Source organism: Populus alba, chromosome 12 (assembly GCF_005239225.2).
Source record: "Populus alba chromosome 12, ASM523922v2, whole genome shotgun sequence".
In the NCBI taxonomy this organism is placed as follows: Eukaryota; Viridiplantae; Streptophyta; class Magnoliopsida; order Malpighiales; family Salicaceae; genus Populus; species Populus alba.
In genome coordinates this window covers 12433446-12456842 of record NC_133295.1, presented here as the reverse complement: position 1 = coordinate 12456842, position 23397 = coordinate 12433446, and the positions used below count along the sequence as shown (strand labels likewise).

Here is a 23397-nt window from a genome sequence, read left to right as displayed (position 1 = left end):
GTTGTATTTTAATAAAGAGTTTATTAAAATCAAACTCCTTTTGTGTTTCATCACTCTTTTTTTCAACTCTCCAATGCTTTGCTACCACTGGCATCGTCTCCCATTGCGAGATCTTCCACCGTCTCTACATGCAAACGAATCCTCATCGTCTTAAAAAATATTAATTCATGGAAGATTAGTATATTGATTCAAATAACATTAAAAACAGAAAAGGGACGACTTTACCTGCTACAAAACGCTTGTTTTGGGACAGAAATCAGAGAAATGAAATATAAGGCACTGGTAATGCAGCGCGGGGTGAGTTAGCTTGGGAAAAGGGGTAACTGATTTTTCTCAGTCCTTCATCTCTTAATAAAAGCTACTTTTCAGTCTCATTACTTTCTTTTTTTATTTGTTTTCGTTTTCGTTTTGGTCCTTGAATTTTTCTTGTCCTTTTGTTTATTCTTGCTTTTTGCCTTTTTTTTCCTGCTTAAAAAACAGTGCGCACGCTAAAAACCAGGCGGGGCCGCAACCACCACCACGTAAAACCCCCTTCCATCACCCTACCAGCACTCCCTTTTTATTTAAATTCAATCTCTAATATCCAGATCCAACTACTTTTTTATTTCCTCGATTATTGTTCTTTTGTTTGTTTGAAGGAATCATGGTGAAAGAAAACGAGGTTGCCGCAATGGAAATCGAGGGTCCAAAACCGAACAATTCTGATCAGATCAATCCGAGATACTCAATCAATGGTTGTCATTATTGTCGAATGAATTTGCAACCTCATTTTTTATTTATTTTAGTTTAAACAAAAAATAACTGAATACTTAAATTGAGTGAAATTATTAATTTTATTATTTTGATAATTGAGGTATTTTGTTAATTAGTGTTGCAATTACTGAAATCTGCGCAAATGCAGCATGGATTGAGGCACGGGGATTATGGGCGTTATCGGTATGTGACTTTAGTTTATTGGATTTTGTTGGTTGTTAGTTAAGGAATTTTGATTTGAACGTGTAAATAGTTGGATTTTGTTGGAAGTGTAGGAGGTATTGTACTGCGCGGTTAAGGAGGTTATACAAATCATTGAAGTTTACTCATGGTCGCGGTAAATATACGCGTAGAGCTATGAATGAATCAACTGTTACTGAAGTGAGGTATGCCTTGTTGATTACAGCTTTTGTTTTAGAATTTGTATAATTTTGTTTTTGGTTGATTTTCTTGTTGTTTCTTGTTTCTCCATATGCCTGTGATGTTTGTTCATACTAGTCAGCTTTGTTATTTTTTTTTTTATAGCTGTGTATTTTCATGAGTTGAAATCCGTTAGGTCGTTTTGCCTTGGAAGTAAGAACTGGATATTTTGAAACAAATATGATATCCATGACAGATTAAATCTATGAAGATTATAATGTTTCACTGTCTATGAAGATTATAATGTTTCTTGTTTGAAGAAGAATAGGTATCTGCATCTGGTTCTTTATACAGCGGAGAGAGCATGGAGCCATGCCATGGAAAAACGACAGCTTCTAGATGGCCCAAATGCTAAGCAACGTATTTATTTGATTGGGAGACTGAGGAAGGCAGTGAAATGGGCTGATTTATTCTCAAGATTATGCGCTGCCAAGGGAGATTCCAGAACATCTTTAGAAGCGGAGGTGTGTCCATGTTTTTAGTTCTCTCAAGTCATATTGCTTTGGTATCTCCTTATGATTATTCAAAGATATTTTTTTGCAAATTGTGTCTAGTATAATGAATGCATCAGCAAGAATTTCTGTGGATAATTCCTGCACATAGAATAGGATGAACTTCCCCATCAAGATTATTTTTTTAGTGGTGGTGAGCATGACCACAGCAATTGCTCTCCAGTTGTGTCTTAAGAACATCTTTTTTAGAGAGAATGCAAAAGCATGCACGTAATCACAAGTGCAAAACTGGAGTCTATATGTATGTTCTGTCATCTATCATATTTTTTACCTTTCAATGTTTTGGTCATTTTTTTTATCACTTGAGCACCAAGTTGTTTTGGATTCTGTGTTTTGCTAATAGCTGCTCCATATGTACTGCATGTTGAGGAGCGTTCCTATAGTTTAGTTCATGTTGAGATAGCTCATTCATTCTCAATTAACAATGCTTTTTTTATGTCCATTTTATAGGCCTATGCATCATGCATGAATGGGCTTTTGTTGTTTGAACAAGATCGGAATTGGGACACTGCATTGAAGAATTTCATAAGTGCCAGGTTACTCTTGTCTCTATTATATTTGATAATTACCGCTACTGCTTTTACTTTGGAACAGTGTTTCTCTTTGTCAACAAGCTTTTTGAAAAAAGGGGCCATTTGCCTGCCCATGTACTTCCTGAGCTGTTACTTGAAGGGATGTGGTTTTGTGTATGGTGGCTATTTTCCAAAGAAACAATTCTATGTACTTGAGTTTATTAGCCTGAGAATTTTACTCTCTCCATTATGCCATGTCCTTACTCTTCGCTTTCATCTATCCCATAGTGATTATCCACTTCAAATAGTTAACATTAAGTTTACATCAGTTTGCTAAATTGTCCATCATACTTTTTTTTTATATCAAAGTAAAGCAACAAAAGGTTAATATTTGAAACATCACTATTAAATTTGTAATTGTTGATGCAATAATTACACTGTCCCCTTAAAACATCAACACTCTCAAAGAAGGCCAACATTTTGATTTCGAGTATCACTTTCTCAGACCAAAATCCTCTCATCAAATAATTCCAGTATAAAAAGATTTATCTAGTACTTGATAAATAAGTTTTTGGCCTGTATTACTGAATATTGTGTTTGACTAGCTTGATATGTTGTGTAGAGCTGTATATGAGGAACTTGGGAAATATGGAGACTTAGAGAATCAAGTTTTGTGCCGTGAGCGTGTTGAGGAGCTGGAACCTAGTGTTAGATACTGCCGACACAAAATCGGCGAGTCAAATCTGAAAACTTCTGAACTCTTGCAAATTGGTGAGATGGAAGGTCCTGCCCTAGACCTTTTCAAAGCAAAATTGGAGGTGAGTATGGTCTTTTATCAGAATTTGTGCATGACCTGCTTCTTTTCATGTCTCCTACTTTCAGTATCTTCAGTAATTGCCTGTTTTTATTCTGTTGCCTTATCATTTGAAAAATTAAATTCTGGCAATAACAGTGTCATAGTTGATGAAGCTTTCTTTCTGATTATAAAAATGATTTTGCGCACTTGAAGCAGTGTAAGCAGAATGTTCATGTTAGACCAGTTCCACTCTAGCCTTTTTTATACATGCAAGTGATTCTCTCTGCATTGAATTCTGTCTAGGGCATCATGTTAGCCAATGGTTATTGAATTTGTAAACTCATCTTTTGTCTATTCTGTAGTTTGATTTGAGGAATATATTATGGTTGTTTATTTTGTCATTTTCATTCTTGCATTTAAGAATATTCTGCCTTGTTTTGTAGGCTGCAATGGCTGAAGCGAGATCTCAACAGGCTGCATCACTGACAGAGTTTCACTGGCTTGGTCACAGATTTCCAATTTCGAATGCAAAAACTCGGGTTTCCATTTTAAAAGGTTGGCATTTGATTTCTTTGAGTGAAGATTTAGGTGGGAATATTATTATGGAGTACTATACTTGTAGGTGTGCTGGGTTTGCTTATTTAATAAACATCCATGCCTGGTATGAAATCTTCTCGTTTAGCAGTTCTTGAACAATTACATGGATGGTCATTATGCTATTTCTCCAGATTCCTTTTTATGAATCTCCTCTCCAAATTTCATGGCTGATTCTCGATAAATTCTGTTCATGTGCATCTTTAAATGGAAAATTATGATTCAATGCAGGTGATGGCAATATATGCGAAATGGTTTTTTCTCTGTGGGTGAGATGCATTGTTTTACTTTTGACGATTATAATTTTTCTAAACTTCATTGAGAAATCAGTATTTATGTTTCCATAATTAGATTTCATCAATTCCCTTACTGAAAATGATTCTCTTTGTTCTTCATGTTGCATATTTAGTGATATTTATGAGGAGGCTGACATAATTTGTTGGTCATTTCCCCTCTCAATTTATCTTTATGCTTCTAACAGAGCCTGAAACTATTTTTCTTTTATGGTGATCATTTCAGCACAAGAATTGGAGAAGGATTTGCATGGTCCTGCAGCAGATTCACTCCCAGTTGAGAAAAAATTAGCAGTCTTTGACAAAATTTATACTGCATATCAAGAGGCTAGGAGCTTCATTCGCAGTGACTTGGTATGGAAGTTCAACCAAATTATGTTAATTATTTCCTTCTTTTTTCCTGCTTTTACTATCATAACTTTTTTTTTCTTATAAATATTTTCATATCCTTAGTTGTGTTGATTATTTTTTGTTCTAATTCTTCGTACTTGATTTTCCTAACACTTTTTTAGGCCAGTGCTGGTAATGCCGACAGTGTCAAAGATGACTTAAATGGGCTTGATAAAGCTGTTGGTGCTGTACTAGGACAGCGGACCATTGAGCGTAACCAGTTGTTGGTCAGCATTGCCAAGAGTAAACTTGCTAGGCACCGAGATGACAAAAATGAGAAAGTTACCAAGCCAGAAGAGCTTGTTCGCTTGTATGATCTTTTATTACAGGTCCGCATTATTTCCTTATGTATGTGTTACCTGCATATATTTTCTTTTTAGAGGATTGATTTCAACCACTGCTAAGTACAACACATGCCACTACCTCAGTTAAATAGCTGGCTTTTTATGCTTATGTTAATGTTATGTTTGACAGAATACAGGTGATCTTTCTGATTTAGTTAGTTCTGGAAGAGACCGAAAACCTGAAGAAGTTGCATTTTCTGAAGACTGTGTTCTTTGTAGTATAGCTTTCCGAGCACAAAGGTTGGAATCTGAAATTTATACGAATTATTAGATTGGGTTTTTTTTTTTTTTTGGTGCTGCTTCGATTACAGTTTTTTCAATTGATGGTTCTTGATTGATTGAATGTTTGGATGATACCTTCATATTTGGGGTTGTTATAAGCATTGTTCAAGAAATCAGTTGATGACTAGATAGTACATCCTTTCATGCTCATCAACCTTTAACATCCTTTGCCCTTCCTGTGATCTTTCTTCTGTTCTTTGCCTAAGCATACCCTTTGCAATGCACATCAACACTTACATTTCTGCATATCGAAATTAAACATTAGAAGCTGGATCTTTAAAAACCAACCAATCTGTTCTTTTATATTTAGGATTTTTAATCTTATATCTCTGAAAATATTCGCAGGTGCTTCTACTTGGCAAAATCATACAGCTCAGCTGGAAAACGAACAGAAGCATATGCATTATACTGCCATGCTCAATCCCTTGCTGAGAATGCCCTAAAGAAATTCCAAACCACGATGGACACTGATGAGGTGATATAGCCTGGAGAAAGGAGATTAAAACTTTAGGCAATACTTTTTATTTCATTAGTTGAGGTCAATTGGCGATTTGTTTTAGCTGCTTTGCTCTATGGAACATTTTCTTGATGCACTCTTGGTGTGATTTTGATTCATGACCTCCAAGTATATGACATGCCAAATATTTTACTTGAACTGTTAATGATTTCATATAACAGGCAATGACCGAAGAGTTGAAAACACTATACAACGAGTGCAGAGCTAACAGTTGCATAGAGCATGCAACTGGGATTATGGAGGATGAGAAGGCTCCGGAGAATCTCTCAAAGAAAATTTCTACAATATCACTCAGCGGAGTGGACAAGAAGGTAACCATCTGGACTTTGTGATTCCCTTCTGTTTCTCTCAGAATAGGCAGGATGATTATTCTCAATCATTGTGTGCCAAAAGAGAGTAAACCGGCAAACAGGATGGGTGATATAATTGTATTTCAATAACTCATTTCTTGCTTCTTACGTTGATTTACCATACATTAGCCAAGTAAAGCACTGGACAAAGATGCTAATAGTTCGTTTTGTTTCTATAGCTAGAGTCTCTGACATAATATTCTGCAAATACTTCTATAAGCTATCCTAACCAACTATAATGTTAAAGTTTTCGTGAGATATATTATACTGTGATTAGTTTGTGAGTTCTAATTTGGATTCCAACTCATTAGCCTTTTTAACTTTTCTTTTCCTTTCGTGCTTCTAGTTGTATGCAATTATCATGCAATGTTTGTCCATCCTATGTATAATGTAAGACAGCTGCTTTAGCTCCTGCTCTTGCGTGTCTGATCTTGGCTGACCTGCTGATTTGAATATGTCAGGCGGAGAAATTCCTCATTGAGAAACTAGATGTCTACGAGTCTGCTGTTGGTGAATCAAACGTCAAAAGTGTGCCTCGCATCGGAGTCTTCCCTCCAGCTTTCCAATCAATACCTCGAAATCCTATTGTTCTAGACCTTGCCTATAACTGCATTGATTTCCCATCTCTAGAAAACAGGATGAAGAAGGACAAGAAGGGCTTCATAAGTAGGCTATGGCGATGAGTTCTGTAGATGAGGCATTTGATTAGACACCTTCCCCCACCAGAAGAGAATGGGGGCTAGAGAGAATTCCTTTTCAAGGCGCTGGATGTGTTCACTTTGTTGTCAGAGCTGATGAATTTTAACTGCATTTAGTCTATTGACCGGTTGATAATTCTTTTTGAATTTTTGGATTGATAAAAATTTTGTGCTAATTTATTTATAAACTTCAATAAAGTAGCTAAACAAGGTCGTTTTGCCTCTTATATTTTGCCTTGTCTGAAATGAAATTCCAAAAAAATAAAACTCCCAAGAATGCACTGTCTGTTGATTAACGATCCTAGGATCACACAGTTCCGAACCATGGCTTGGGCCGGTGAGTCAACTTGTTGGCCTGAGTACTGGTCAGGACCGGGTTTCCGGGTTTCCGGGTTTGCTTTTGGATAATTCAGGTAACTGATCTGGGAAAAATACAGAAGAAACAGGGAGCGCTGAGCTTCACTCTTTGTAACCAGCCCGTGTTTCTGATATAAACGACATCGTTGAGTCAAATCTCATGGACAATTTTGGGTTTTTGGGCCTAAGAGAAATAATCTATGGTCTTTCTGCAAATGGTGTTTGAAACATGCGAACCCAATGGGTTGATTTTCCAATCAATTTTAGGCTTAAAACCCCTTGCAATAGAAGAATATTTATAGAGAAGTAGAGAGAGCCATTCGATGTTGTTCGAGCAGATGGTCTCCAAAGACTTGTTATTCTGAGCATTACCTGAAGAAGACAGGGTCCGTCGAGCTATGATGAGCAGGCTGTGAATACACTTGGCCTTTCACAACGAATATTATCTTTCTTTTTAAAAAACTCCGACGAGTGACGAGTTAATTAATTAGTTGCTTAGGGGAATTAATTTCAAGTTTGGATTGCTGACCCAGAATTCTGAATCGATGAGGGCTGAGGCCACAAGTGAGTGTAGTTTGTTCATTTCGAATTTGCCTCCGCAAATAAAACAAACATGGTCCATCGGCCATGATAAGTAGTCTTGTAACATAAGCCTTCCATGAGGGAAGCCGACAGTACAATACAAGCAATGAGGAGTGGACATTAATCACTTGTGGAGTATGAATATGTGATTATATTAACCACTCTTTCTTCTTATTATTTTTTGGAAAATTATTTTATTTTTATTCAATGAAAAGAGGTGTGTTCAAGCGTTACACACACAATCCACTTATCATCCAACTAAAACCACAGTACTTACTTTTATAATTCTACGAACAAAACCCAAATGTGCGATCCAAAAAGTATTTGAACTAAAAAATTAAGTTTAAGAAAAGCTATAAATTATAGATTCAATTTTTTAACACAATTTAAGATAGAAATACATGTTTAAGCAATGAAGAGGAAACAACTTTTAAAGTTATGATCACCCTAAAATCATCTTTAATCACCAACACCGTAATTCTAATCAGAATCCCCGCTCCCCTTCCCGAGCACTTGGGGTGATTTTTTTTTATTTTTGGAACCAACTTGGGGGTGAATTGAAACCTTATTAAGACATATAGATGACCGGTGTGGTTATAATAAATTGAAGGGATTTTTTTTCTCTTAATATGAATGAATTTTACAGTAGTGGGTCATCGGCGGTCCACTTGAGGTCGGAACTCAGAACAACAGTGAGCTCAATGAGCTTTCATTTCTCTTATTTGAAAGAATTCTAACACCAAACAGGCTACGCTTGTGTGTATAAATTTTTGTCTCGTGTAATGAGAGATTTGAGATGTGCTTTGAGATTTGGTTATACCATAGTGCTTTTCACACCTTAAGCAAGAAACATGTAACATGTGTATTTGCGCACCATCCTCGTGGATGGGAGGCTAATTGCGTTACACATCAACTTCAAATTCAAACATAATAAAGGGGAAAAAATCATCATAGCCCCCCCACAATCAAATTACATGTCGTGGGTGCATGAATGTTTACAATTCTGGTCCCTTTACCTGGTAAATTTTGTCAACGAAAAAGACTAGCTCGTGCCACGTGTATGCTTACAAGCTTGTCAAAGAAAAACTCCCAAAGACCCTCGGAGAAGATGAATGGATGTTGTTGATTCAATACACACACGCTTGTCTTTTTTGTCTGAGGAGGTCAAGAGGGATTGATGAGGGAAGAGGAGAATTGCACACGTTTAGGGCAACTGAAGATCGAATGAATAGTCCTCTTGGCTTGCTTGCTTGGACCATTTGTGTTTGATGTAGAGAGACGAAGAAAAGGCAGAGATTAAGACAAGATGTGTGCTTTTGTGCTTCGGGTGATGGGTGTGTTTGCACATTTCATCATTCTACATATTTTTAGTGCCGTGTTGGACCAAAATTCCCTTCAATGGCATTGCTCTCCCTTTATGATTCCAAAATACATGTATAAAATGTGTCTATATATATGAAATAATATTTATGCATAGTTCTCCCCCTAGCTAGATCCATGTCATCCATTTATTATTATATTCGAATATTCCCCTCCTAATTCCATTTTAATTTTAATCGGAAATATATATATATATATATATATATATATATATATATATATATATTATATATATATATATATATATATATATAGCTATATGCAGTGATTAAGCATGACTTATGAGTGGCTTAGAGCTTGCTTTTATTTTACTTTTTAATTACATCAGCATTTTAAAATATAAATTTAACTATTATTATAGCAATCAAGCCCCCGTTTATCACTAAACATATCTCTTGAGATTGCTTGTCACTATCCTGCACAAGGAAAACAAACGGATTCTGAGTGATGATCATCTCAAGAATTAGTTCTTGCTTGAAATCTTTGTAAAAAAAAAGAAAAGAAGAAGAAAATTCCTTTCTCTAACATGACACGAGTTAGAAATTAAGAGGCTATGGTGTAGACATGATATTGCCATTTATATATAGTCTACGCAAAAGGTCAAGCCAGGCCACTTTCCCTGCATGGGTAGAGAAAGAAAAAAATAATTTTCAGACCACAACTGCCTCTACATATCCTCTAACGTGACTTATCTTGTCTAGTTAGAACCACCTTTGGACTTTCTCGTCCATTTTGAAAGCTTCAGTTGCAGTTGTTAGGGGTTGTGCTTGAATAGCCAGTCCCCCTCTTGTCCGCCATTGGTGGGTTTGTTGCTTATCTTATCCTCTCATCACTACTAGCCTCGAGCCCCCGTTAATTATAGATGATATCTCATGGTTTGCATGTCTCTAGTTTGCGTGCGTGGTTAGGTTTTCCATCTGTTTTATGAATTCACGCAAAGCTATTGTGACGATATTTACATACCAAGCACTGGAAACTATAGAAGAAAAAGGGAAATCTGACAATAAGAAAAACATATTGGTCTTATAATATATATTTAGCCTTCCACTTCTGGAAAAATATTAATTTTCCATCAGCACCATGGCAATTTGACATGAAGCTTCTTTTGCATTGAAACCCTATCTTTTAATTTTCTTATTGAGCTTTTACCCACGAAATTAACTTAAATTTAAATTTGGATTTATTTTCGAAAATTGCGCGCATCCCAAGACATATCATACGGGCATATATTAATTTACATACATGTAATATCCCTATAATATATACAAAAAGAAAAAATAAATTTTATATACCAAACATATCATATAGATTATATAAAGTACCAAGGGATATATTTTCGTGTACTTTATGTTTTGAAAATGTAAAAATTCACTATAAAATTATTGCAAAAGCTAATTTATTTTGTTTGTATCTCTATATCTTCAACCAAACACGTTTATGTCCGCATTATCTTTATCTTTTCTATCTTAAGGTAGTAACTTTATGCTACTTGATGATATCTCAAAAATTCAAGTAATTTAGAAACAAGGCTTATATATTAGATAGTTAATTGATCTCTTGGTTTTACTAATCTGATTCATTCTTTCTAGTTAAGGTAGTTGGTGCCCGATAAATACCTGGTAAGCCAAAATGGCTGGTGGTAAGTATATACAAAAGGTCCTCCTTTGATAGATTTAACAACCTCGCACGTTTAGGTAAGTATCTTTTTAAAGAGAGAGTGCAATAATATTTTAGAGAGAGATGCTTTGAAAATATATATGCAATAGATAATAGAGATTGTAAACTTAGAGCTCGAAGAATCAAAGAGAAATTTATAGTTCATGAGTCTTATTTTTTTGTTGAAATGAGAGGTTGAAGAGTCATTTTGTCCTAATAACATAATGAAAAATAAATATATCTTACACAATCATTAATAAGATGGAAATATAGGAAGTTTTTAAGAGATCTTTTATGCACATTGAGATGTAGAGAAAGTAAGATCCAAACTGTATTGGATCAGTAACCATGAAGCTTGGCTCTTCCTCTAAGCTAAGCCCATGGAAACTAAACTCTTATTCCAAGTTAAGCTCATGGCCAATTAGGCGTGTTGTCTAAGATCATAGGTTTTTAAGTCTATTTTTAACTGTTAAATTTGAGTTTATTACATTTTATGCACATAAGTGTAAATAGAGTAGGATCTAAAATGTATTGGATTGTTAACAATGAGGCTTGGGTCTTCCTCTAGGCTAAGCCCATGAAAACTGAACTCTTCTTCAAAGTTAAGCTCATGGCCAATTAGGTGCAAGCATGTTGTCTAAAATTATGGGTTTTTTAGTTTATTTGTAGCTATTAAATTTGAGTTTATTATTTTTTATGCATATCAGGGTGTAGATAGAATAGTATCTAAAATGTATTTGATGAGTAATCATGGGGTTTGACTCTTTCTCTAGGTTGAGCTCAAGAGGACTCAAATATTCTTCTTCTAAGAGTGTGTTTGGTATTGTGGTAGCTGTTGTGGTTGTGGTTTAAAAAAAGTTGTTTTATAAAAAGTGCTTTTAGTTGAGTTTTGTTCGAGAAAATAGGTGTTTGGTTAAAATTGTAGTTGAAATTGAAGTTGAAGAAAAAGTAATTTAATGTGTTTGGTTAATAATACTTTTAAAATTGAGGTTATAAAATAATTTTAAAAATATATATTAGTACTTATGATTTTTAATTTAAATATTATGGATTTAACTATTGCTATTATATCATGAAATAAATCATACTTTATATAAATATATTTTTTATTATTCCATGAAACCATTTATAATTCCATTACGTACAAAATTCATCCAACAAAAACTACAGTTTTCATAATATTTTTAGCATGTAATAAAATTAGATAAAATATTATCAGGTATAAAATTAACTCTAAACTAATTTTTTTAAAAAATATATTAAAAAACTAACACACTATAAAAAAATAAAATAAAAAAAACAAACAAACACAACCAACGCAGACAAGTGAACAGTGCAAGAGAATTGCACTGTTCACTATTCTTAAGTGAACAGTGCAATTCTCCAGCACTGTTCACATCAACAGTATATACGAAATATTGTTCATGTAATTGCACTGTTCATTGAACAGTGCAATTAACATGAACAGTAGAAAAAAAGCATGAATTAGCTGCTTCTCATTTCTCGCGTTAGAAACACAGAATTTAAGTGGGGCCATGAACAGTAAAATGCTTTTTTTCTTAACCAAGCGGCTGCGAGCTGCGTTTTATTGCCGCATAGCCAAACGGACTCTAAATTGAGCCCATAACCAATTAGACCCATGCATGTTATCTAAGACCATGGATTTTTTATTTTTTTTAATAGTTTTTAGCCCATTAAATTTGAATTTAATACTTTTTAAGGAATATATTGAATCTTCATTACCCAAGGGAAAATGGCATTCCTCTGTCACACCCCTTACTGCAGCAAACCAAATGCAATTTAGCCAGAGCTCGAGCTTAGGTCAAAAGTTTTACGTGTCATTAAATTTAGGTCTGCAAATGAGAAAGAAAAAAACTACCCTGGTAGCTAGTGAAGCAATTATTTATGTAAGAAATTAACATAGGGCGGTGTGGGATTTAATTTATCATGTGTTATGTGTCGATAACTATAGCAAGTGATTTGCCTTCCATGACAAAGACAGGTAGCTAAAATGTGTCATCAAACCCCAACCCTTTTCAGCAAATATTTGTTACATTATTTATGCAAACGCAATTCAGTGGTTACTGCAACGCATTCCTTTCGACATGGGATTATTGCCATTTAATTATTTGGCTCAAGAAGCAGAATTATTGGTCGATGTCGGCAACTGGAGTTTACTAATGTTAAGGTCTAGCTAAGCGGTGATCATGGCAGCCGATTAATCACATAATTCCTGACATCTGGACATGCTATTTAGGTTAATAAAAAAATCGGATATTTTAAGGTTATATCTTGTTCATAAACAATGGTTTTCTGGCTATGGTTCGCTGAACACCTTGTTGAATGCGTTGTTTTTGTGTAGAGTAGAAGGAAGTATAACCAAATTGTTTAATGACAGTCTTTCTTTTGTGGTTTTTTTTTTAATGAACCATTTTGGACCATATTTTTTTAATTTTTTGAAACCACTTCAAGCCAAGCTAACATGAATCTGAGCTGAGCTTGAACAAGCCAAGCTGCTCAACAACAACTAGAACCAAAGTTATGGGGACACAAGAAAAAATAAAAACATGAAAAAATGTGACACGAGGGCTGTGGGGTTCGAATTCAGACTCTTGATTGATTTGGATTTGGATAGCATTATTCATGACCCCATTTCCTCCTTTTCTGCCCCAAAAAAACTCCTCCCCACCACAAGCATTCCACACCAACTTATGACTCTTTCTGCACTGCCTAGATGCGATGCCCTAGCTCTGTTTAATTTGTTTGACGAGGTTAGGTTTATCTAAACGTTTGTGTATCTGTTCAATCTACAAAGTCTGTAGAATGACATTTTCCGTTTACATTCATCACAAATATGTGTATATTTCAATAGTTAAGGCTGCAAATTATTAGATTATCTCATCTTCTAGAGCCATGAGATTAATAAACTACATAGAAGATTATTGATAAAAAAAAAAAAAAAAAAAAAAAAAAAAAAAAAAAAAAAAGGTGAAGCGGCAGCCATAACATCGACCTTGCTTGCCCACTTGCAAGTTAAGGCTCCAGCCACCATGACGGGCAATGTATGTGTCTCAAAAGACCTCGACATTACGTATTTTAAACTTGATTACCAAGCAATGATGGCGGCGACAACTCTGTCCAGTGAGATACAATCCTCCGCCATCAGCACAGGACAAATTCAATCCTCCGCCAAAAAGAAATGAAAAGAAAAAGGTAGTGTGTTTGGAAGGAGAAAAGCGACGCATTATTCATCCCTATCAGGTTGATCTGGTCTTCACAATGAGTTTTATGGTTTGGAATATACCAGGCATCCAGTATATTAAATACTCTCTTGTAGCTAGCTGGATAGGTTTGAGCTTTGTGAAAGAGACCTAATATTTTAAATAAATATCTGAAAATATAGTAAGAAATATTTTTTAAAGTGTTTTTTTATTTAAAAATAAATTAAAATAATAATTTATTATTTTTTAAAATTAATTTTTATATCAACGTATCAAAATGATAAAAAATTAATTTAAAACTAAATTGTTTTTTTAATACATCTTCTTATTATTTTTTAAGTAAACCTTAATTAAAATCTTGTTGATATTTAAAAATTAAAAACAATATCATTTTAATACTTTAAATTATTATTTTTTCAATTCTCTAGACTCTCGTAATTCAAGCCTGCCCTCCAGTCGGCTTTTTGAATGGGTTTAAAATCTATAAAAAGCCTAATATTGATTTGGGTGGCAAAACTTTACCTTTGAGGTTATAAAATATTTTTTATTTGTTAAAGAGAAAGAAAGATGCTAATAAGATAATTATTTCCAAGAAAGTAGGGACACCTGGTTGACCACACGTGTTGCTACTTGCTACACCCTTTGTTCATAGATTTATATTATCTTGCTAATGGTTTCTTTATTTCGAGCTTAATGGCTAATGGAATAATATAATTGCTTAATACACTCATGCATCATAAGCAAAGCCAGCAACTCGTAACAGTGTTTAGGAGTTCCAGCACCATACATTAATTACTTACAGTGTTGTTAATCACGAGGTTTGACAGTTTGATTTTCTTAATCTAGAAACTAACACAAATTAATTACCCTCCCGTTTTCCCTCGACGGGACTAGCTAGCTAGCAAGCTAGTGCATGCCCGCCTCTGCTCGCGTAGCGAGGGCGGTGAATTTCATAAATAATTTTATTGTGAAAGCTTGCACGGTGTCTATGCGTCAGTGTCATGGCTAGCTAGGTCTGGTGGGTGAATTTTGTACTTTTTACCTCGTGGCTCGAGTCAGGCTGCCCACTACAAGGATTTATTAATGGTGATGGCAGACAATTTTTTGAAGAGTTAACTAGGAATAGTTGATGACAGCTAATGATGCAACAATCATGGCAATGCTGATCGAATTAACACTAAAAAGGTGGTAATTCTTAGGTGTTAATGATGGTGAATATTGTTGATTTATTAAAAGAAATTATCATTATATTAAAACCCAGCTTGTTGGTCAATTCAAAATCCGGTCTATCCAGAACTAAGAATAGATTAAATTAAAAATATATAAAAAAAATTAAATTAACTTGATTATAATCCGTTAACTTTTGTTTTTTCATTAAAATAATATCGTTTGAATTTTAAAAAAAATATAATTCAAGCGACGAGGTAAAACTCTAAAACCAGAGCTTTAAATTAGATTAATTCTAAAAACTATGATTTCAACACTTTTATGTTCTTAAAAAGAGGTTAACCAAGCAGAAAATTTACATGTGAGGTTCCTAAACATCTCATGCTCTCTTCCCACATGCAACAGGATTTTATTCTTACCTATCTATTAAGATATTTGATAGCTGAATTACTAAGAAATTATACAAATATTTTATTTTATATAATGTGCACACCTTAATTAATAAATATTTCTATAAATATCCTAGATATTTATATTAAATATTTTATATATTTTTTAAGATATTTATTTAAAAAAAAATTATATAAACAAAGCTCTATCTCTCTAGAGTTTATCTTTCTATACAAAACAAATCTAATAACTTAAACAAGTTTTAAGAAATATTTAAGCTTATATAATACATCTTATTCTCCATTTCACAAGCATAAACACTATATTAATTTAAAATCCTTCAAATCCAGTTATATATGCCCATATAAAGCGTCGCAAATCTTTATGGGAAGGATTTTTTCTAGCCTCATAAGCAAGAAAATTAACTTCATGTACAAGTTACTGAAGCTCCAATTATGTTTTGGTTTCTAGAACTGATTTATAAAAACGAAGTAAGCTTCTACTTGGGGATAATATATATATATATATATATATATATATATATATATATATATATATATATATATATATATATGCTGGATTAGGTTTCGGATTACCATCATGGGACACCTAATGATCATAGAAGACATTGTACAGCTAAGTGGACAGTACCTACTCACAGTTCCTCCACGAAGTGACTGCATGCCCTCCACTGAGTGAGAACTCGAGCTTCGATTACCATCATGGTTGATGACAACGAGTCAGGACTCGGCACCAACTCACGACTCCTGTATATTCTCCTCCCATCTTTCGTTAAAAAAAACTTACTTGAAATGGTTGGTGTGGTATTTCCATGTTCCTCTGTGTAAATCCAAAGAAGCATCTATTCCTTCCATCATTGCCCATCATTAATTTATTCCTAGTTCCAAACCCATGATCCCAGCTAGGGTTTCCACCTTCCGTTTTACAAAGTATCGTTGAAATATAAGTCTTATCAATCAAACATTGTGCTTAGCTCGGTGAGTTGACATGATAAATACATAATCATGAATCTAACTCGAATTAAATTTTAATTTTAATTAGTTTTGATATTGTCTCGATTAAAACTTTAATCACCTAGCGAGTAGATCCACGATTTAATTTAACTTAGTTAAATTTAATCCAAAATATCTCAAAAAAGTCTAGAAATGAAAATACCTTCACGCTTGAGAAACTTCAACCCCAGCAGAGACGTGCATTTCATTACTCGTCTGGACTCTCAGAAATTTCAACGAGAATATTATCCATTTATCTATCCATCCTCTAGGACAAAATTGACTGCAAAAAACAAAAAACGAATTTCATATTTCCGTGGTCTGCAAGAAAGCGAGACACATCACTTGAGTATAGGGTCGTAGTTTTTTTATTAAAAAATTATTTACTTTTCACGTTAAAAATTATTAAATTGATATTTTTTTTAGTGTTTTTTAATGTATTTGATGCTTTAATTATAAAAAAAAATCTAAAAAGATATATTTAATATATTTTCAGTTAAAAAAACTATACATGGCAATACAAATCACATGCACACTAATCAATAAATTTAAACGAAGGTGAGCTGATGAAAACACAAAACAACAAAGGGTTACTCATTGAGAAAATGAACAAAATCCATGGAAGTCTTGGCAAGGAACTTACCAGGATCATTCACCAAGGCAGCAAGCTTTTCTCGTGTCCCAGTAAAAATAAAGGCGGTCCATAGCCAAGAAATATCACACATGGAGGGGCCATGATATATACATGGGGGTCCAAATTAATTTGTGGAATTTTCTTCGTCTTTATGACCTGGTCTCACTCTTTCCCCACCAATCCACCCACCAAAAAAACAAAAGTATTTATGCAAATAAATATCTCATTTTGTTTTCCTGAAAATGTAAAGCAGACGTGCCAGCCTCCATAGCTTACCTCCTGATCACTCAAGATTAACTACAAATTATTAAATTAATTAACTAATAAGGATTATCAGTGTTCCTGTCCTCCGGCCTCTCTACATCATTCCTTGTGCCACCCCGTCACCCTCACGCCTAACACCCCACCTGTCTTCTTTTTTTTAGGTTTACTTTTCCTCACACCAATGAGGATTGCCGCCATTGTTGTCATTATTCCTTACTTCCTTAATCAAAAGTTATTATTTTCCATTTCATTGTCATTTATATATATTCCGAGAGGAAGCTTGCCATTAAAACACCTTCATTAATTATTTATTTTTTGCAATTTTTTTATGAATTCCCTATTGAGGGTTTAAGGGTTAAAGTTACATCATTGAATTTTACTGCCACTCTGTGTTTTTTTTTACATCTTGCCATGTCAACATGAGGATGGCTAGAAATTGAGTTGTGAATTGGCAAGATTAAATTGTTTTAACGTTCGGATTAAAAAAAACATAGAGCCGCAAAAAAAAAAACATAAAAAAACAAGAAAAATTAATTTTTACGAGTGAGATATTCGGTTGTACTTGATCTCAATAGTAAATTCTATTATATTTCCGATTATACTCTTATGTACTCGTGATTTCTAATTATAAGAACCCGGCCATGTCCAGGCAAGGAGGAGGAGAAAGAGGATAAGGAGTGGAAAAGAAAGAAAGAAGAAGAGGGGGGGAATCTTAAAAATTCATAGTATTAGTTGTGGAAATTACTACTAGGTTCAATTAATTTGAAGTTTTTTTTTGCTTTATTGATTCTCAAAATTCTATAGATCTTATTTATAATGCGAAATTAGATACTATTTTTATATATTTTCAACTGAAATAAAATTGGTAATTAAAAAAGAAAGATAAATCAATGCTAATTAACACCTAGGATGTCACATTCATGAATTTTCAGACTTAACATTTTTCAATCTCTTCTCGCAACCAATGGAAGATCAAAAGCCAGCTTAATTAACTTGATAGATAAAGTTTGAAATTAGCCTACAATTCCTTAACCAGGAAAAAAATTCAAGTTTTACAAACATCAAAACTATTAAAAATTTATATAACCATTAATTTGAAGGCTCGTAAAATTAATCAAAATACCTGTAAACTAGCCAAACATCTACAATAACTATTAAAAAAAATTAAAGATATAAAATTGATTTTAAAAAATTTAGTCCTTTGATCACCTAGAATTAATTATTAATTATTAATAGCAACACCATGTGCATTTGAATTCTAAGCATTGATCACGTCCACCAAGATGTCTCCATTAGTGAAATAATGATGTTTATGAAGAAGATAATCATTCATTAAAGTTAATTAGTCCAGAGTTTTATAAATGATGTCGCTCATACCGTATAATGACATCACCCCGTAACGCTCTTATCTTCACTTAACAACGGTTACGAAACCTGCGTGACAGGACGTAACCAAAACCGTCCAGATCATACCCACGTGGCCCCCTTTTGGACTATATGTACACGTGGCAAGAAACTACCCATGCACTTAGCTTCATTGCAAAAGTTTGAATTGACCACATTAAAAAAAAAAAAAAAAGCAGACGCATTTAACCAAGGTTTTTGTTTTTTTGTTCACCCTGCTTTTTCAAAATCCTTTTCAAGGGGTTTTCACTCAAACGGATGAAAAATAATTTTTTTTTAAAATGTGTTTTAATAGTCTTCATATGTTAACATCAGAAATTTAAAACAATAATTGGATGGTTTAATCTAATTAATCAAGTTAATATAATTTTGTTTTGGATTGGTTGAATTCTTGATTAGGTTTTTATATATATATATATATATATATATATATATATATATATAGTCTGTTTAGAAATGTGGTGTAAATAGTGTTTTTAAAAAAATTAAATTTTTTTTATTTAAAATAAAAAATTATTTTATATTTTTAGATTGTTTTAGTATGCTGATGTTAAAAAATATTTTTTAAATAATTACCGTTATCACAATAATACAAGAATGAGGGGTGAGTTGATTAAGTTTAATAAAATTTCAATTAAATATAAAAATACTATTTTGCACAGATATTAAATTAAATTTCTAGAAATTTATTGACCATTGTATTTATATGAGTAGATTCCAAGTGGGTATTGATTTAATGGCTATATACATTCAGACAGGGATGAATCAGACTTCTGTGTATGTGGACGGTGAGAATGTAGAATTTCTATTTTGACGTTAGGATTGTTTGAAAAGTTTCTAAGAATAAATAGGAGGTTCTGGATAAAAATAAAAATAAAAACCTTCAAAGGGCCGAGGCCATCCCTACCCCCCCTTTAGATTCGTCTCTGCTTCGTATAGAAAAAAAACTAATTCGAGATTGAATTATTTAATATTAGAAAATTAATCAGAGGGTGTGAATTTAAATTATCTTTTGTTTCCCTCATTTAATTTTAAATAATTAAATTTTATACAGGGAGATTGAAATGCTACTGTTGAGTGATGGTAATAGTGTGTTTGAGAGTGTAATTGTAGTTGTTTTTTTAAATATTTTTCATTTGAAAATACATCAAAATAATATTTTTTTTAATTTTTTAAAAATTATTTTTGATATCATCGTGTCAAAACGATTTCAAAACACAAAAAAATATTTTAATTTTAAGTAAAAAAAAAAATTTAAAATTTTAAAAAAACATGGTTTGTACAAAGTTCTCAAATGGTGCCTAACATTGGATGGTGCTAAAGTCCATATTTTTTTATTATTTGTTGAAAAGTAGTTTTATTTTATAAAGTGTTGACATAATTTCATGGAAAATAAATTATTTTTTTTTAATTTTAATTATGTGATGGAAAATAAATTATCAATATTTTAATTTTTTTTTCAAGTTTATTAAAAGAATAAAGGACCAAATATAACAGATAAAAAAATAAAAAAATGATGAAATTTTAAAAAAATCTAATTTGATAAATGATTTTAAATAAAAAAAATAACAATTAAAAGAATACGTACATTTGACAAATAAAAAAGTTGAAAAGGAATAAAATTAAAAGAAAATCTTGATTTCATAAATTATTAATAAAATAAATAGCAATCAAAAAATATAAACAAAATCTAGTTTATGAAAAACTCAAATAAAAAAAGAATAAAAAAACAAATAACAATAAAGATCAAAACTGATATAAAATTAAATCAAACCAAATTTAAGGAATAAAATTGAAAAAAAAAATATTCAAAAAAAATATGTATATATATAATCAAAAAGTTGAAGAAATAAATTTAATATAATCAATAAATAATAAGATATTTTTTAAAATTTTCATAATTTTTAGAAAATATTTCCCGTTCAAAATTAAAAAATATATATATTTAAAAAAAAAACCAATCTAGATTTTTTTTCGATCAGAAATTATTTTTAATTAATAAATCTTTTAACAAACACATAAAAAATGAAAAAGTAATTTTTAAAAAATCATTTTTCATGAAACATCCATGACTAAGAAAAAGAAAAGAAATATTAATAATTAAGGGCAGGTCTCGATTTTAAAAGGGTAGGGAAGGAGAGGGAGACATGGGTTTTGGTCTGCGGGTTAGGGGTCAAGAAAGGAGGGATTAAGGGATTGTCCAAATTGCTAGACGAGAGGAGGCAGAGTTAGAATGGGCCCACTAACTTAGATTAGTGTAAACTGAACTGAAGACATTTTGTCGGTCCCATTTAGGGCAGGTTCTTAAATCTCCTTTTTTCTTTTTTCTTTTTTTCCTTTTTTTTAATGGGAGGGCTTCTTCTTCTTCGTCTTCTTTTTATGGATCCCCTCTCTCATTCAAGTCTCGCCTGCGAGTCAAGCAGACTTTCTTTCATTCAATTCCACCACCGACCCCAACTTATAGCACAAGATTGAAACCAGGAGTTGGTAAATTGTGAAGAAATGGAAGACCTCGGCTAGGGTGTAAGGGGTCTGTTGAATTAATTCGATACTAGCTACTAGCTAGTTGCATAAATAGGCACATAAATGTCTTTTCATTTATTAGATTCGTTAATTAAGTCCACGCGTCAAGGGTTAAGTGGACTGGCACGGGGAGAAGAGGCAAGGATACTTTTGTTTTGCGTCAAAATATTGTTTTATACGTAAGAGATTTTGTATGGAATAATTTCTATAATATTTGGTAAGGATATGGAAAATATTGCCGGGTAAAGTGAAAATAATAATGATAATGAGATAAGGTGGTGGTGGTTGTGGTGGTATTGTAAAGATAAGAGGGTAATCCTGTAATGACATAGCTATATAAATTTAACAATGATGAAAGTTGATTAGTGTTAATAATAAAAGTGGTAGAGGAGATATTAATGAAGTTATTATGGAATGTGTTATTTTATAGAAAATACTGTAGAGAGTTTGGAATTATTTTTTTTATCACTGAAAATTATTTATACATGCATACATATATATATATATATATATATATATATATATATAGATCGTTTTGATGCGTTAATTTTAAAAATAATTTTTTTAAAATAAAAAAATATTATTTTAATATATTTTGACACGAAAAATACCTCAAACAAAACCCATTAAATTAAGCCTTCTATTTTACACAAAAACGCTATGTTTTTTTTTTTTTAATTAAAGCAATAATGATTGAAATAGGTAGACAATTTTACAAGTTAGTTTCTTATCATATGATTTTTTTTCTGTAATTTTATAATTCAATGAATAATTAAATTTATTAACTGTCTAAAACTCTAAGCGTGAGACGTCTTATGCAAAATAAAAAATAAATAAAAAACCAGAATTTTTTTTTCTTATATATTTAATGCAAAACAAATATATTGACTGGCCAAATTTCTCTATAAAAGTTATTCGCTAGCTAGTCTAGTCGGTAAAATTACTTGGCATCACATGATATGAGATAGCATTTTGTATAAACTAATTAAAAGTTCCACAAAAATTCAATTATTTTAAAAAAAATATTTTTTTTTGTGTTTTTAATGTTTTAACATGTTAATCTCAAAAATAATTTTTTTAAAAAAAACTTAACATATTTCAATATAAAAAATACTTTAAAAAACAATCATAATTTAAAAAACAATCATTTTATAAACAAAGAGACAACAAAGAGATTATGGGAGGTGGAGAATCATCCAAATTCCCACTATGTAATTCAAAGCCTAAAAGTGGCAAGAACGACATGAATAATTAGCAGTATTAAATTTGAATTGAATATTTATTATTGGATTGATATATTCTATCTCGATATCATCGTTTTCCTTGGCTAATATATACTTAATAATTGTCAGAAATCTTGATACAATATGCGATCGATCCTGTGGGTTTTAAACAAACATCTTTCCGTGTGAGTGGATGTAAAATGCTCTTTATCATGGACATAGCGCCGCCCCTTTCTGACCATGCGGGCATAAATGATCCGGATCAAAGAATATCATATTGGCGCTGCAACTTGAAAGATAATGATTTGTTCTCAAATAGGACGACGCGTATGTTTGATGTTGTCGATGTGATTATTCTTTTTAAATATATTTTTTAAAAATATAAATCTAAATAATTATTTTAACTCCAATTAAATCAATTTTTTTAAAAAAAATTATTCCAATCTTATATTCTTTAATATTATATTTGTTTTTTATCAGATTGTCTTCGCCTCATGACTCAAATTATGAATTTAACAAGTTAATTTAATTAATTTGGTTTTTTTATAGATTTTTTTTAATTATATCATTTAATATTATATTTAATTAAAAATTAATTTTATAATTTAATTTAATTTAATTTTTATAAAATAATCTCGTAAAATTAAAACAGTGTAATTTTCTTTATTTATTTTTCAAACTAGGCACTAATCAAAACAAGTCAAAAGGAGGAAAAGGTGCAATGCGACAAAAGTACGAGGGAAGGCACATTAAAATAATTTAGCAATAGCAAATTAAAATAATCTAGAAATATAAAATAATTTAGAAAAAAAATCAAAATTTATATTATAACACCTGTATTTTAAAAAATATTAGATTATTATTTTTTAATGTTTTTTGATAATCTTAACATATTAATATTAAAAAAATAAAAATTTATTTTAATATATTTTTAAGAAAAAAATATAATATACTGCAGTACAGAACACATCAAGAGATAGAGATAATAATTTTTTTTTTTTAATAAGAAAACAAGACATACTGAAGGATTGGATGGCTCGATCGATATCCTCGTGGCTTAATCAATTTATAACTCCATATTATTGGTTTAATGTGCGGATCCGGACCACTTGCACCTCATTA

At 31.9% G+C, this 23397-nt stretch overlaps 1 protein-coding gene across 4 annotated transcripts; it reads left to right on the top strand.

Annotated features, from left to right (window-relative positions):
* Positions 1–198: 198 nt before the first annotated feature.
* LOC118044612 (uncharacterized) lies at positions 199–6688 on the top strand. Of its 4 annotated transcripts, none has more exons than XM_035052998.2 (14): positions 199–319; positions 481–734; positions 902–936; positions 1029–1139; positions 1442–1637; positions 2136–2221; positions 2820–3015; positions 3437–3548; positions 4107–4234; positions 4393–4599; positions 4745–4854; positions 5242–5371; positions 5575–5724; positions 6225–6688. In XM_035052998.2, the coding sequence occupies exons 2-14, from the start codon at positions 732–734 to the stop codon at positions 6444–6446; spliced, it is 1686 nt and encodes a 561-aa protein (XP_034908889.1). In that variant the 5' UTR covers positions 199–319; positions 481–731; the 3' UTR covers positions 6447–6688. The 4 variants fall into 4 exon arrangements, with proteins under 4 accessions (XP_034908889.1, XP_034908888.1, XP_034908890.1 ...); XM_035052997.2 differs by having other exon boundaries at positions 870–936; XM_035052999.2 differs by lacking the exons at positions 199–319; positions 481–734; positions 902–936 and having other exon boundaries at positions 1437–1637.
* The last annotated feature ends 16709 nt before the right edge of the window (positions 6689–23397 follow it).

Bases quoted from the DNA above. Each gene is read 5' to 3' on its own strand.
- LOC118044612 (XM_035052997.2), top strand. From the start codon at position 644: ATGGTGAAAGAAAACGAGGTTGCCGCAATGGAAATCGAGGGTCCAAAA. The intron at 937-1,028 runs GTATGTGACTTT...TTGGAAGTGTAG, and splicing joins GGGGATTATGGGCGTTATCG to GAGGTATTGTACTGCGCGGT. The intron at 2,222-2,819 runs GTTACTCTTGTC...TATGTTGTGTAG, and splicing joins AAGAATTTCATAAGTGCCAG to AGCTGTATATGAGGAACTTG.